The sequence below is a fragment of the Rutidosis leptorrhynchoides genome, chromosome 8, assembly GCF_046630445.1.
Source record: "Rutidosis leptorrhynchoides isolate AG116_Rl617_1_P2 chromosome 8, CSIRO_AGI_Rlap_v1, whole genome shotgun sequence".
Lineage (NCBI taxonomy): Eukaryota > Viridiplantae > Streptophyta > Magnoliopsida > Asterales > Asteraceae > Rutidosis > Rutidosis leptorrhynchoides.
Genome location: NC_092340.1, coordinates 341,256,525 through 341,271,458, shown reverse-complemented (window position 1 = coordinate 341,271,458; position 14,934 = coordinate 341,256,525). Strand labels below are relative to the sequence as shown.

The 14,934-nt window shown below is 35.3% G+C and overlaps 2 protein-coding genes across 2 annotated transcripts; both read right to left on the bottom strand.

Moving 5' to 3' along the window:
* Positions 1 to 1,758: 1,758 nt before the first annotated feature.
* On the bottom strand, positions 1,759 to 6,041 carry LOC139861681 (uncharacterized). The gene is made up of 2 exons (XM_071850149.1): positions 2,591 to 6,041; positions 1,759 to 2,045 (listed from the first exon to the last, which is right to left on the bottom strand). The coding sequence occupies exon 1, from the start codon at positions 5,939 to 5,941 to the stop codon at positions 2,624 to 2,626; it is 3,318 nt and encodes a 1,105-aa protein (XP_071706250.1). The 5' UTR covers positions 5,942 to 6,041; the 3' UTR covers positions 1,759 to 2,045; positions 2,591 to 2,623.
* Positions 6,042 to 9,486: 3,445 nt separating this feature from the next.
* LOC139861685 (serrate RNA effector molecule-like) lies at positions 9,487 to 14,708 on the bottom strand. Its single transcript, XM_071850154.1, has 12 exons — positions 14,167 to 14,708; positions 13,218 to 13,330; positions 12,726 to 12,774; positions 12,501 to 12,578; positions 12,339 to 12,413; positions 12,213 to 12,260; positions 12,060 to 12,128; positions 11,184 to 11,966; positions 11,061 to 11,109; positions 10,587 to 10,849; positions 10,005 to 10,187; positions 9,487 to 9,779 (listed from the first exon to the last, which is right to left on the bottom strand). The coding sequence occupies exons 1-12, from the start codon at positions 14,664 to 14,666 to the stop codon at positions 9,719 to 9,721; spliced, it is 2,271 nt and encodes a 756-aa protein (XP_071706255.1). The 5' UTR covers positions 14,667 to 14,708; the 3' UTR covers positions 9,487 to 9,718.
* Between the last annotated feature and the right edge of the window lie 226 nt (positions 14,709 to 14,934).

Genomic DNA, 14,934 nt, shown 5'->3' with positions numbered 1-14,934 from the left:
AATCTGGCTCAAATGCGAAAAGACCAAATTGCCCTTGAACTTCATTTAAATTTACAAGAATTTGGTGCCAGTTCGCACCATTCGCCGCGCCGCGGCCTAATTCGTCGCGCCGCGACGATTGCCTCGAACTGGTGACTTTGTTAACAAGCTTTCTGATCTGGATTTATTTGAAACGCCGCGCCGCGGCTCCCTTTGTCGCGCCGCGACACCCAACGTGGCCTGACACATTTTCTCGCATACAAGACTTTAACACCCAAACATGTATCGAACCCTTCATACGCCTGTCGTACATACACAATACACCTATAAATCATGTACGGGGAAAAACTGGGTGTTACATTAACATTAATAATTGATATTAATAATAATAATAATAATAATAATAATAATAATACATTAATATAAAAAAATACTAATAATAATAATACTATTTTAATTAATAATAATGTTAATGATACTAATCACAAAATAATACTACTAATAAGAAAAATGATAAAAGTATTAATAATAATTTTAAATAAAAATGATAATTTTTTTAGTAATTATGTTAATAATGAGCATAATAACTAATAATAACATTAATAATTATGATAATAATAATAATAATCATTATTAACAATATTAATGGTAAATTGTATTATTTATATGATAATGTTAATAATGACTTTAATAATAATGGCAATTATAATCATAAAAGTAATAATATTAATAACAATAATAAAATTAATAATGATAACAAATAATATTTAAATTACAACTAAATAATAATTTTTAATCATTCTTATAGTAATACTTATATTTAAGTATTTATTTCGATAATCATAAATCTTAAATTTATTAAAATTTTAATATTTAACATTTGTTAATATTACTAATAATGATATTGATAATAAAGGAAAGTAGTAATAATATAGTTTGTCATTACTATCATATTTTTAACTTGTTGTTACATCATATATCATATATTATATATGTAAATATGAATACATTAATAATGTTTTATATATATAATTATTATATATCTATTTACTATTCCAAATTATTATATATACTTATATTTAAATATTTATATATATATATATATATATATATATATATATATATATATACATACATACATACATATATATATATATATATATGTATATATATATATACATATACATACATATTTATTTACAAACAAGTGTTCGTGAATCGTCGGAATGATCAAAGGTCAAATGTATACATGAACACAGTTCAAAGTTTTTGAGATTCAATTTTACAGACTTTACTTATCATGTCGAAATCATATAGAGATTAAGTTTAAATTTGGTCGGAAATTTACGGATCGTCACAGAAACATTGATGAAGAGTGGACCCCCATCAAGGCTCCGAATGACCAAGACGTTGTGAACGCTGCCATGTTTGCAGTGGTAAAACACAACGAACTAGCACCGACAAATCTAGTCTTTGACCATGTATTAGACGGTAAGACCATGTCCGATAGTGATGGTCTAAATTACAATCTGACCCTTACAGTTAAAGATCAAGCACATGAGTGTTTAGCTATTGTTATAGAGCACCCTGATCATACTTTGGTGCTTTATCAATGGGAAGGACCTTATATTTAAGGACTTCAAATTAAAAAGTAAATGAATAATGATAAAGATGATATATGTGATTGTGGCTACATTGTGCGGTTGCCAATATGTTCAATCTAATGTTTCTCTTTTCTATCTACAAAATCAAACTAGTAATAAGGTTTTCAGTATCATTTGGTGTAATAAGTTTTGCTAAAATTTGTATTTAACCAACAGTAAGTATGTTTTAAACTATATGAAAAGTACCAACAGATCATACAAATGATGTGATATGGCTATTAGCAATACAGGCCTAAACTTACATTTATATATGATGATATTTACAGATGAATATTAGCCAAACTTTGTATATGCTTCAACAAGTAACTCTCCTCTATTAACATGGAATTACTTTCTCCAAACAAACCGTCTACAATTACTGTTTGACTAACATGTACAAGATCGACATGCTTCAATCAACTCCTGAAAGGAGGTACATAAAATTAATACACATAATAAATGTAATAATATTTAAAAATAAAGAAATTCCTTAATGAAAAAACGTTGAAAAATGATCATGTGCAAAGCAGCACTAATACAGTAAAACTTGAAAATTGTAAGGGTGAGGTGGCAATTCTACCCATTCACTCATGAATGAGTCTGTTTGATTATGTTAAATCTCAAACAGACCAAAGGGGTAAAATAAATTTTTTTAGCTGAAATTGAAAAGGTTTCACCGGGTCAAGACTCGCCCAAAAAGTAATTTTTTTTATGCACATAACCTCCAAACCCATTGTTTTATTCACAAATTGAACAAAATTATAAAGGTAGACAATCTGTAATCAAATACAATGCATAAACTATACATCAAAAATTTAAACAGAGACAAAAAGGAGCTTGCAGGTTAACCAACCCTCCCACCTGACCCGTTTCAAACCCATAAAAAAAACTAAAACTTTTTTAAAATAAAAACTTATCTTGACATGTTACCCAACCCGCCCATTTAAGGTTACAAAAGGACCCCTCACCTGGTCTATTTGCTAGTAAGATCCATTGAAACATCAAGACTGATTGGGCAGCTGTGCAAATGTCCCTGTATTCGGGCTGCAACCACCCACCATCATTTTTTCATAAACAGCATAAGCATTAGCCGGATTACCCGAAACGCTATAACCTCTAATTAAAGCGTTATACGTAAACACATTCGGCTCCAAACCCATAACTTGTAATTCGGTGTACATTTTACCCGCTTCCTCTATTCTTCCAACAATTCCAAGTATAAGTATCAACACATTATAAGTATACAAATTTGGCGAAATCCCTCGGGCACGCATCTCATCAAACAGCCCTAAAGCATCCTCTATTCGTCTTACGGTTCCAAGCCCATTAATCATGAGATTGTATGAAATTACATCCGGGTCAAGACCCGTTTCCTTCATTTGGTCAAAATAGTACATAGCATCATCAACTCTTCCTACTAAACACAAACAGTCAACAAGAATCGTGTAGGATTTCAAATCGGGTCGTATTCCTTCTTTCACCATTCTATCAAATAATTCACACGCGGTTTCCACATCGCCCGTTTTACCATACCCGTTCATCAAGATGTTATAAATGGCACAATTCGGTTTGCATCCATACCCCACCATTTCATCGAAAAAGTCTTTTGCTTCATCTAATTTTCCGTTCTTTAAAAGACCGTCAATTATAGGACCACATGTGCAAGGAGTAGGAGAAAAACCGCCACTTATAAGATCATAATATAAATCCATCGCCTTTTTTAAACTATTCGACTTTACAAGTCCACTAAGGAGAATATTTTGAGTTATTGTGTTCGGCTTACATCCCCTGCAAACCATCTCATCATGCAAGTCAAACATCTCGTTGACTTTTCCAGAATTCGCAAGATCACTTAAAAGCAAATTATAAGTGAAAACATCAGGAACACACCCCGAATTCTTCATTATCTTAAATAAATCCCACGCCTTTTCTTGAAATCCATCATCAAGAAAACCTTCAAGAATTGGATAATATGCTTCGAGTGTTGGTTGAATTCCATAACTTTTTGTCACCTTCATCAACAATGAATGGGCTTCAACAGTTTTCTTTTGCTTACACAAACCCTTGATTAAAGGAATCATTACTGTATCATTAGTGCAACTTCCATTAGAGATTAATCCTTCAACAAATTGTAAAGAATTATCTAACGAAGCTTCATTTGTGACTCCATCCATCAAATCTTTCCAAAAAATCTTCTCGGGTCTATTTCTAACACGATGAATGAAATCCTCGGTGATTTTCAAAGCATCGTTAACCTTTCCATACTTCACAATACTCGGGAGAATCGTACATAAAGTTACACAGTCGGGATTGAGCGTTTTCTTCATTTGGTGGAACAACCAAAACGCATCAAGAACACGATGTTCCTTTGTCAAACCGAAAATGACTGTATTATATGTAAAAACATCAGGCCTGCAGTTTTTATAACTCATTTCACTCAAAAACTTTAAAGCCAAATCAACACAATCATTTTTACAAATACAATCAAGAAGCGTATTGAAGGTAATTGTGTTCGGAGGGGACCCACCCGAGCCCATGCTTTCAAATAAGCTAATGGCTTCTTGAACCCGACCTTCTTTTCTTAATCCCGCCAACAACGTGTTATAAGTAACAACCGTAGGCAAAATATTCATTTCCTTCATTCGTTTAAACATATCCCAAGCTTCATCGACCCGATCACCTTTATAAAGTGTATCAATCAAAGAATTTATAACAATAACATCCGGGTCACAACCCGTTTCCACCATCTCATAAAGTAACTTAATTGCCTCATCAATTTTCCCCGCTTTACTAAAACATTTCATCATCATATTATAAGTAATCGAATCGGGAGCAATTCCACTTTTTTTAAGCTCATAAAACATCTTTTTCGCTTCCCCAATCCTCCCGAGTTCTGCAAGACTGTACAACGATGCATTGCACGCAACAACATTAGGTACAACCCCACGAACCTTCATCTTCTCAAACGTCTCTAAGGCTTTATCAGGTTCACCTAATTTCCCATAATAGTCGATAAAAAGTATGTATGTGTAAGCAGTAGGCTCAATATCAAAAGAACATAGGCTAGAAAACAACTCTAACGCCTCATCTAATCTATCAACTCTTAAAAGCCCACGAATTAGGGTATTATAAGTTTGAAGATTTGGCAAAATCCCTTTACTTTGCATTGAGTTTAATGTAACAAATGCATCATCAACTTTTCCAACTTTACACAACGCATCGATATAAATAGTGAAAGTGACAACATCCGCCACATAACCGTCTCCCTCCATTTCCGTCCAAAACGATTGAACGGAATCCAAGTCACCACAATCACCGAATTTATCCATTAAAGTAATGTAAGTCACACGGTCGGGTTTATGACTACTTAATTTCATCTTTACAAACATTTCTTTAGCGCGTTCAAGTTTCCCCGCATTACAAAGAGCATCAATTAAAACCGTGTAAGTAACAACGTCGGGCCCACAACCTTCTCCATCCATTCTTTCAAAAACCTCAAAAGCTTCATCAATCTTTCCTGCTCTGCCAAGAACCCTAATGCAAATAGTAAAAGTGTACACGTTCGGTTTGAGCCCTAATTCTTCCATATCTTTCAACAACCCCATAACATTTGCAGTATCCCTTCGTTTACCTAATGCCACCATAAGTGCAGAGTAAGTCTTAAGACTTGGCTTAATCTTTTCTCCCAACATTCTTTTATAAACCTCTATAGCCTCCTTACAAAACCCCGCTTTCAAAATCAAATCAATCAACCCGTTATATGAATACGCATTCAAAACAAACCCCGATTTCTCCATTACATTAAGCGCAAACGGAGCTTGTCTAATCCCACCCTTAACACCGAGCCCTTTAAATATAATTAAATAAGTAGCTAAATTCCTATAAATAATCTGCTTTTGCATAACATTAAACACAACAGCCATATCGCTTATTCTTCGATTCACCCTCAACAATTCAAGCATATAATTACAAGATTCGGTATTATGAACAAGATTAGGAAGACTGGCAGCTGACTTAAAAACAGTCAAAGCTTGATTTGGGTCTGAAATTGACTTAAGAACCCTAGTAATATCCTCATCATTCCCAATTTCAACCAAATTTTCTGCATTGAATGAACTTTTAATCACAAACCCACAAAGACCCACTAGTTTTCTTCTATGTTTCTTCCATTCTACCATTGACCCACATGGGGAAGAACTTGAATTCTTTAAAAAGTTTGAATCTTTAAGTGCTAAAGTGTAACTTGTTGAAGTATCAATGGTGGTATGGTTGCGATTTATAGAGTAAATTGTGGAAGAACAGAGTGTAATGACAGCCATATTATAAAATTAAATATAATTATAACAAAATTGCAGAATCTTAATAAAAATAAAGGAAACTTACCACAGAATAAAGTGGGAAAGGGGATTCATAAGAAGAGATAGCAAGTGTTTGGCGGGGTTCTAACAGATTGAAGATATTTCTTGTTTCCGACTTGCTAAAGTTCTTATCTTTGGGGTGAAATATTCGGTTGTAGAAATGATACACACTACTTTTTTTCTTTACAAATATGCACATTGAAGTTCTGGTTTGTGTGTTTATATTACGGTCTTAAGGTAAAGTAGTTAATTGTATAGTAGTTTTATTTTAGTTTACTTTTCCGAAGGAAACAATAATTCTGTTTGTTTTTTCTTTTTGAGTTCTTACAAGAAACCTCCCAAACGAGGGTCACATTGGATAACTAGCGAGTAAACCTCTGCTTGACGAGCCCCGCGAGCAATGGCGGAAGCAGGAATTTTTTTCAACGGTGGTGAATTTTTTTTAAAAAATATAGCAATTTTTTTTGGGCAAAATATGGAGGTTTTAGGAAAAATATTGATGTTTTTGGACAAAATTTGGGGGTTTTTTGGGACAAAATATGGAGGTTTTGGGGCAAATATGGAGGTTTTGGGACAAAATATAGAGACTTTGTGGCAAAAAATTAAAATTCCACCAGGGCCAAAATTGAAAAACTCAAAATTTTTGCACTAAAAATTGCAAATCCACTGGGTGCGGCTGCCCCCTTTTTGCACTAAAAAATGCAAATCCACTGGGGGCGGCTGCCCCCCTCTGCCCCTTCTAATTTTCGCCCCTGCCCACGAGTGACGAGACCTTTAATCGGGTGACTTGTGCATATTGTTGCCTCCTCTGGTCAAGAGCACATTTTAATTCGATCTTGAGCATTACCTAAATTCGAACATGTATCTCCTGCTTCACATGAAACTCGGCGACCACTGGGCTATACCCAAAGTGATTAAATTATACGTCTGTTTAAGAGGTCTAAAGTTTCTTGTAACTACTACTGGCCTAGACTCTATTACATTCCATTATAATTGAACTATTGCATCAATACAAATTGAACAAATAGATGAACAACTAATATGATAATCAACATGACTGATATCTATTGAACAAACCAAACGATTAAAACACACTCAAAAATTCAAACTCTTATCATCATCAAACCGACATCCAAACAAGCGAATAAAATATTGAAACACTAGTGACTAAAACCACTGCTAGCCGCAACCAAAACTCGAACAAAGAATTAACAAATCTTAATCCCAAAATACACCAACCACCATCATAGATTTGTTCTAACCAGAAGAAGAGACTGTGGAACCCGACTAAAAAACCTTGGACCTCCGTCAAGAGTTGCCAACAACCACCGGATGTCATAAATCTTTAAAACCACAATCAAAAATGCCAACTGAACTGGAACATAATCCAATTAGGAGCTCTAGGGAGAGTAAAGCGTCGAGGAGTAGGGTAGTGACACAAAGACATAATCGCCGGAGATGGAGCCACGACATGTTAAAAAAGAACCAAGGATTTGGAAAAGGCGTGTAGGATCTAGGAACTAGTCAGAAAAACTGACAAACATACCTAAAACTGACTACTGTTGAGAAAATTCGTTGGAACCTATTTCGACGATCAAAATGTCGCCGGTTGAAAACTGATGTCACGCAAAACAACGAGTCCAACTAACCACCTAACAAATTAAGTTAGTTAATACTTAATTTATGTATTTTAATTTTTGTATTCGCATTTCAAATTTAATCAATTGTAACATATTAATGTGTATTGATATCGATTACATTGATCAATGTGTATTAAATTTGAATGCGTAGTCTTTGCAACCTAAAGTTTGTATTCTACTCGTATATTATACGGAGTAGTAATATATAAAGAGTTTGACATAATATTCTAAAAGCTTACAAAGGGATTAATAAATACTCTTTCACTAACCACTAATATATACTACGTACGTTATTCGATACTTTAACAACAATCCCACAACTCAATCCCAAGTTTAGACACTTAAATCAATTTAAGTGATTATAGTACACCTTAAACAAGCCTTCAAACAAGTAATTATAGTACACTAAATGCTACTCAAAATTGTACTTCCACTTGGTTCATTATACAATTAATTATTTAACATCGCGTATACGTGTTTCAACACAACTACAAATGTCACCAACTATTACGTCTATCTTTCCACGTATATATGCAACCCATGCATGCATTAAACCTCCCAAACCCACCATAAATACCGACCATCACCACTCCAGATCACACAACACATTTACAATCTTGTTTCACAATGGCAAAGCTACTTGTTCTCGCACTGATCACCTTTGCAGCCCTAGTAGCCTTCACTACCGCCCACAGAACCATCATCGAAACAACCACTACTGAGGACGACAACCGGCCGACCAAGGTATAATACTAGCTATTAGTTTATTGTTGAAGACGTACTCTCATTCATACATAATATTAACTTCTCAACAACTTGTGTATGTTTTTGAATAGGTACATCCAACAACAGTAACAAAGCAGATCACATTTAATGAGCTGAGGATCAGCAGGAAGGGACAACACAGCTGCACAAGAACCCGGCTGTAACGTACGAACTTGAAAACGAGTAACCCAAGGACGGAGTATAATAGGGGCAGGGGTGGGCCCTGGCCACCCCACTAAATTTTGTCCTTTATAGCAAATTATCAATTTTCAAGGGTTTAATATGAAAATTGCATAACTTGGCCATCCCACAGCCGACTCAGGCTGCATTTTACAATGGGAGTTTCTTTAGATAGTAAATATATATCCCAATTTTTGACTTCGTAGCATATATAGATTTAATATTGATAAATATAACGTACACTTCTTTTTCGTAATATAGAGATTTACATCGTACTTGACACTACATATTTTGGTTAATTTAATTCGGCCCCCTTCGTGTTAATCTTCAAGCTCCGTCTCTGGTCAGCAACCTGAGTGTGAATGCGAGATCACTGAGGAGGTTTATGGGCAGGTCGTGAAACATATTGAAATATGTGTTTGTAAATGATTTCAGTCATGACTTAAAGTAGTATGTTTGTATATTTCGAGTGTGCATCACGTTTACTGCAGGTTTGGAATATAAATAAAAGGTTAAGGGTGTTCATGGTGCCAAAACATTGAATTCACATACAAATTATTGGCTCGTAGATAGTGTTGTTTTATCTGCCTTATATATTCGGTTTCACGCATAGGAATAACATATTGTTGCATATCTAATATCTTTTCCCTTTCGTGATTATTTTCTACGGCAAGATCCTTTTACTTATTGATCACTTATTCACAGAAATATTGATATCCTGACACTGTTTTTATTAACTCAAACATTACACAATGATCTCCTGTCACTGCGTATGCTTGTTCCGTTTATTAGAATAGGGAGAAAAGCTAACCAACCACATGTTTGTACAATGGTACAAAAACACAAACTCAAAACATAACATTCCAACCACCAGCCCAATGTAATCATCAAAAGCAAAAGACTGACCACCTATTAATTTAGAGATAGTTCCGATAAAATCAGTTCTTACAATGCCAAATAACTACTATCATTCATGAGTTTGTCATTTGTGAGAGATAAAGGCCAAAAATACACAGCCAGCTCACAAAATGATTCTCACTAATCTTTGCAGAAAAGATCTAGAAGCTAAAGAAAGAATGAACTATAATGAAACCGCAGGCTGTTGACATTAATCTCTGTTTAAACATTTGACAGTTAAGGTTGTTACATGACACTATAGACTCCTGTAGTCGATGACTGTCACTTCATCTTCTGGAGCATCAAGATCTTGATAGCTGTACATAGCCAAATAATTATACAACTTATTTCAACAAAAAGATGGGTAGCCAGTTAACAGTCTTTAAGAGGTACAAATCATGACTACATAAAGTTCAGTAATGCAATTACTCAGCTTCACCAGATAGCATTAACCAGACATAAGATGGACACTAATTTTGATGTGTTTATCTTTAAGATTGCATATGCGCATATTTAAAAATTTAAAACAGACAAGAACTTACCTTCTTAAACGTCGAGGATCCTGTCTAAATGTTGGAGGTAAGGCAATTATTGGAGCAGGGCCGCCCAATTGGGGCCCAGACCGCCCATTTCTACCGCCACCATCAAACGGGGATGGCCCACCCTGATCTCGTAACATACGCATCGCAACTTCTGGAGGAGCAGGGACGAAAGGACCCAATGGACTGCAAACAATCACAAGCATGAACACTGTTAGAAGACAAACAACAAAAGTAGAGGTGGCAGGCTGTTTCAGGTGATGTTTTTTCAAAGCTTTACAAATTACACACCGAAAAAAAAAAAGAGGTAGAGTTTTGACCAAATTTTCCAAGTAATCCTGAGTTTTGACTTTTGACCGTGTTTGACTGAGTTTGACCGAGTTTGACCGAGTACTCCCCGAATTGCAAAAACAGAGTACACTGCTAGTAATTCGAGTTCTGCAAAACTGTCTAAAATATTTGTAAACAAAATATCTTTGGTCAAACCCGAATGCAAATAATTAGTACGTGTTTTGACCCAAAATTTCAAGACGGCCTGCAAACCTGAAGAAAAAAGTGTTGTGAATATTAGTCAACTAAGCTCACCCAGCACCAGGTACAGGCATTAAAACTGGAGGAGGAGGTATTTCTGAAGGAAATTGTGTGACATTATGTAGACCTTGACCACCACCATAGTTATCAAACATTGGGTCATCTGGGTTCCCATATTTCAGTTCCATTGACTGATCATTTTCATCTCTATCAAGCCTTTCACCACCATTGGCTCGATTATCATATTCTCTGTTGGGTCCACGTTCATCTTTCATTCGGTTATCACCACCAGGCCTATGCCTCTGAGTTCTGTCCTTCTGAAAAGAATGCCCATGTATCATAAGTCACATCGCATATAAAATTGATATTAAGCACTATATTTGTGTCCCCCACTGATTCTGAATGTTCAAAAAAATATCAACGTGTACACTATTTATATGAAATTACAAATTAGATAATGTTAGGGAATCTATAAGAAACACGTATGAAGTACTAAAACAACCAAGGTGATTGATGATAGAGGCATACCGGATAAGAAAGCTGCATGATAGGTTTCCCACCAGGCGCATCTTCATCGCTAAAAATTCCAAAAAACTTAATTAACACAGAATCTTAAGGAGAAAAAAGAATATACAAAAAAAAAACACTTACTTCATATAATTTTGAAAATACAAATCTTCACGAAGTTTAGAAGTCAATTCCATAACAAGTTCAGGATGTTTTAGCTTCAAATGTTTTTGAACAAACTCAGATGCATGAAACAGCTTTGTGCATCCCTTTGCTCCACACCCGTATTTCCATCCATACTTTTCATCCCGTATTTTTCTAACATACGGATCCAACGATTCAGATGCAGTAGCATCTATCTTTTCTTTTGCAGTCATTATTTCCAACGGATCTTGACCGGTCAATCTTTCCTGCCATCTTGAATCTAGTTTCTTTTCCCACTCAGCTGAATTACTGTTCATATCTGAAGTTAACTTACCATCCACCCTCACATGCCTAAAACCTTTAACTTCACTTTTTTCAACCAATCCATAATAATCCAAACCATGAATACGCCATAAATAAGTAATAATTGTATCTAGCAACTCGACACCTTCTAACCCTTTGACTGAATCCGAACCACGTATAATCACAACCGGGTTGCTTGACTTATCTCTTTTTGTTCTCTCGTTATCAGCCCGGGATAATACATTATCTTCTATTCCTTTTTCTAAGTCAAGTTTCTTTACAAGTGCCTGAGCTTGTTCTATGTCGATTTGGATTCGCCTGGGTTCAGAACTAACAGGGTGAGCCTTTGGAGCTGTTGGGAATGGGTCAGATTCTTTTGGTGGGACCCGCCCATGTATTCTCTTTTTGCCACTTGGATCTACTTCATCTTCAGAATTTGGATCCAATTTGTTTGAAGATGAACCAGTAACTCCTGGACCTCTGGTTCATGTTGACAGATGTTTCAGGTATAATAATTTAGAGAAGAATAAGATTGTTGCACCTTCAGATGAAATTAATGAAAGCATATCTTACAAATCCAATGTTCCACTCTGTAGATCAAGCAAAAACTCCTTAGCCAACTTCCGAGCGAGTTCGTTTCTCCTGGAGATTTGATAAAAAAACAAAATTTTATTAAATTAAATTAAAAAATTATCCTACACGCCTTAAGATTATAGCAAGGCGCACCTTTCAATAACAGTAAGCAAATTTGTGGGATGGTATTTATCTTTCAACCTACATCATAAAAAAGTATTATTTGGAGAGGAGTGAAAGTACACCATGACAGAATTATTTGTGTACGCAAAAAAGTACCAATCTTGGGCTTTATGAGCATCAAAATAAGCTCTCTTTTGAGTAGTTATATATTCTGACTTGTATTCTTGATATCTGTAAAACAGTTCAAATAAAGTTCAAAAATTTAAACCCAAGAGAGATATAATATCTAAACTCCGCGTAAGGAAGCCATCACAATACCTCCGTTCAGCTTCAGATGGCAGAACATCGTCTTCGAGCTCCTGAATGAACTGCTTATAAGACATCAAGCCTCCTTCCCTATAAAGTATTAGCACATTTACAAACTAGAAATGTCTAGGTACTCAAAAATAAGGATTATAAAACACTATCATGCCATGAAAAGTCGCACAGAAGCCTTGTGTGTTAAAACATCGAATAGTTGCCAATCAGTTTGAGGATGCTTACCCATGTGTGGGGGCAGCATCATTGTAACCTCCGTGAGGTAAATCCCAGTCTGCAAAATACCGGCCATGAAAAGAATGAGTACAACTTAAAAATAAAAAAAATTTAATAAAAATCCATTAACAGGTACATACATATGTATGTATGTATAATAAATATATATATATCATATAAATATATAAGACTTGTTTGTCTAAAGGACATGGAACCATGATTAATGAGTAAGAAGGGAAATGATAAATGAAAAAAAAAAAAAAAACATCTCTATATGACAAAAATAACAAAAAATGGAGAAACAAGATATGAACTATCAAACAGATATAATTTAGAGTCCTCTGTGCACCTAAAATGTGTTATTTCCATTCAAACAAGTTACAAAGTATTTGTTCATATTATAATGAAAATGTATGGCTACAACAAACAACAAACAAAACAAGTAACAACAATAATGAAAATACAGGATAACAGAATGTGAAATGCAAAGTTGATGCATACCAGGTGGACCACCTTGGTAACCACGGCCACCATTCCGACCACGAGGCCTGTCATCGAGATAACCACCCCTGCCACCACGATGGTCATAGATTCGAGGGTGATCGTACCCAAATCTGCAAAAAAAATTAGTACAATAATATACTCAGACACTTAAGTGCCACAATTGTAACAATGATAATTTAAATGTAGCCCTAATGGGTGGAACTATTATATTTACAAAAGACATTAATCAAATTAGCAACACCTACACATGCCCACCAATCCAAAAACATGATGATAACTTTATATAACTACTACTTAATAGCTAGCTTTTCAGTCCTAAATCCTTGATTAGCAGCTACAAGTATAGGTTTAGTTATGTTATCGAGACAAAATACCCTTATTTGTCAATGGTGGTTTAGCGAGTCAAATTTCAAAAAACGAGATAACTATATAAGATAAATTTGCATTACCATCTAAGCTCACACTATCGGTCCCCATCCCCTCCCCCTTTTTACTCCAAAATGAAACTCAGACGCATATGCATCAACCCAATTACCAAAACCTCTTTCAAACACCTCATTAACTCCTGTTGCAATTTGCAATGCATATCACTTGCTCTCTTATATCTATTATTTAGTTTTTCAAAACATCATTTGTGCACTTAAATGGTGAAAACATTCAAATCAATAGTCATCAATAACTCAATTAAATTTCCACTTGAATCGTTAGCATCGAATGCATTCGACAAATGTGTTAAACAAACAGAAACTTAAACAACCACAGGGCCTTAAACCTACGCTAACGGGCATGTACATTGTAGGTTCAAGTCTTGTTAGAAAACATTATGTTGTATTTATGTGTGGTTTTACACATTATGTTCAGTTCTAAAAAAAAATAACTTAAATTAGCTAGCAAATATGTATCTGAAGCTAAATAACAATTTTACAAGAAGGATTTAAGTAGTAACCTTCTGTCACCACGGCCAAAACCGCCTCTCCGACCACCATCATAACGGCCACCCTCATAACCACCACCACCACCGTCGTCTCTGCGCGACCTCTTAAACAGCGGAAACGGAGGTGATCTCCGGTAATGAGGACCAGGAGGAGAATGAGGCCTACCACGACGGTCACGATACGGAGGAGGAGAGCTAGGGCTAAATGCACGCCTCTTGTGAGACACTGGTGGAGATCGATTACGATTATCGTAATAATCAGAACGACGTCGGTCAATGTCTTCGTTTCTCCTTTCTCTGAAATCACGTTCACGGCGGTGTGACGGTGGTGGTCGTGGTGGTGGAGATGCATCGGGATTTTCATTGTCCTCAATTAATTTATTGTTGGTGATGTTGATATTGTCGTTTTTGTTGTTATTGTTGTCGTTGTTGTTAGATTCTTCGTTGTGATTTTGAGGGCTTTGTTGGTTAATCGAATCATCGGGAAGTTCAATGAGTTGTTCAGCAGCCATTGTAGATACAGAAATGGAAGACAAAGTTCGAAACCATAAACAGTTGCCCTACAGATAGAAGAAAGTGGCATCACTGGTTATGAAACTAGATCAGTAACAAATTCGGTTATTTACAAAATGGTCCCTATACTTCTATATATATATATAAAGTGATCCCTAAGTTAGTAAGTTATCAGAAAATATCTAACACCAATTGTAAAGGCAAGTAACTTTACGTCTTGTACAGCTAATATAGAAGGGGGTAAAATCTACGACCTTGTGATGTAGC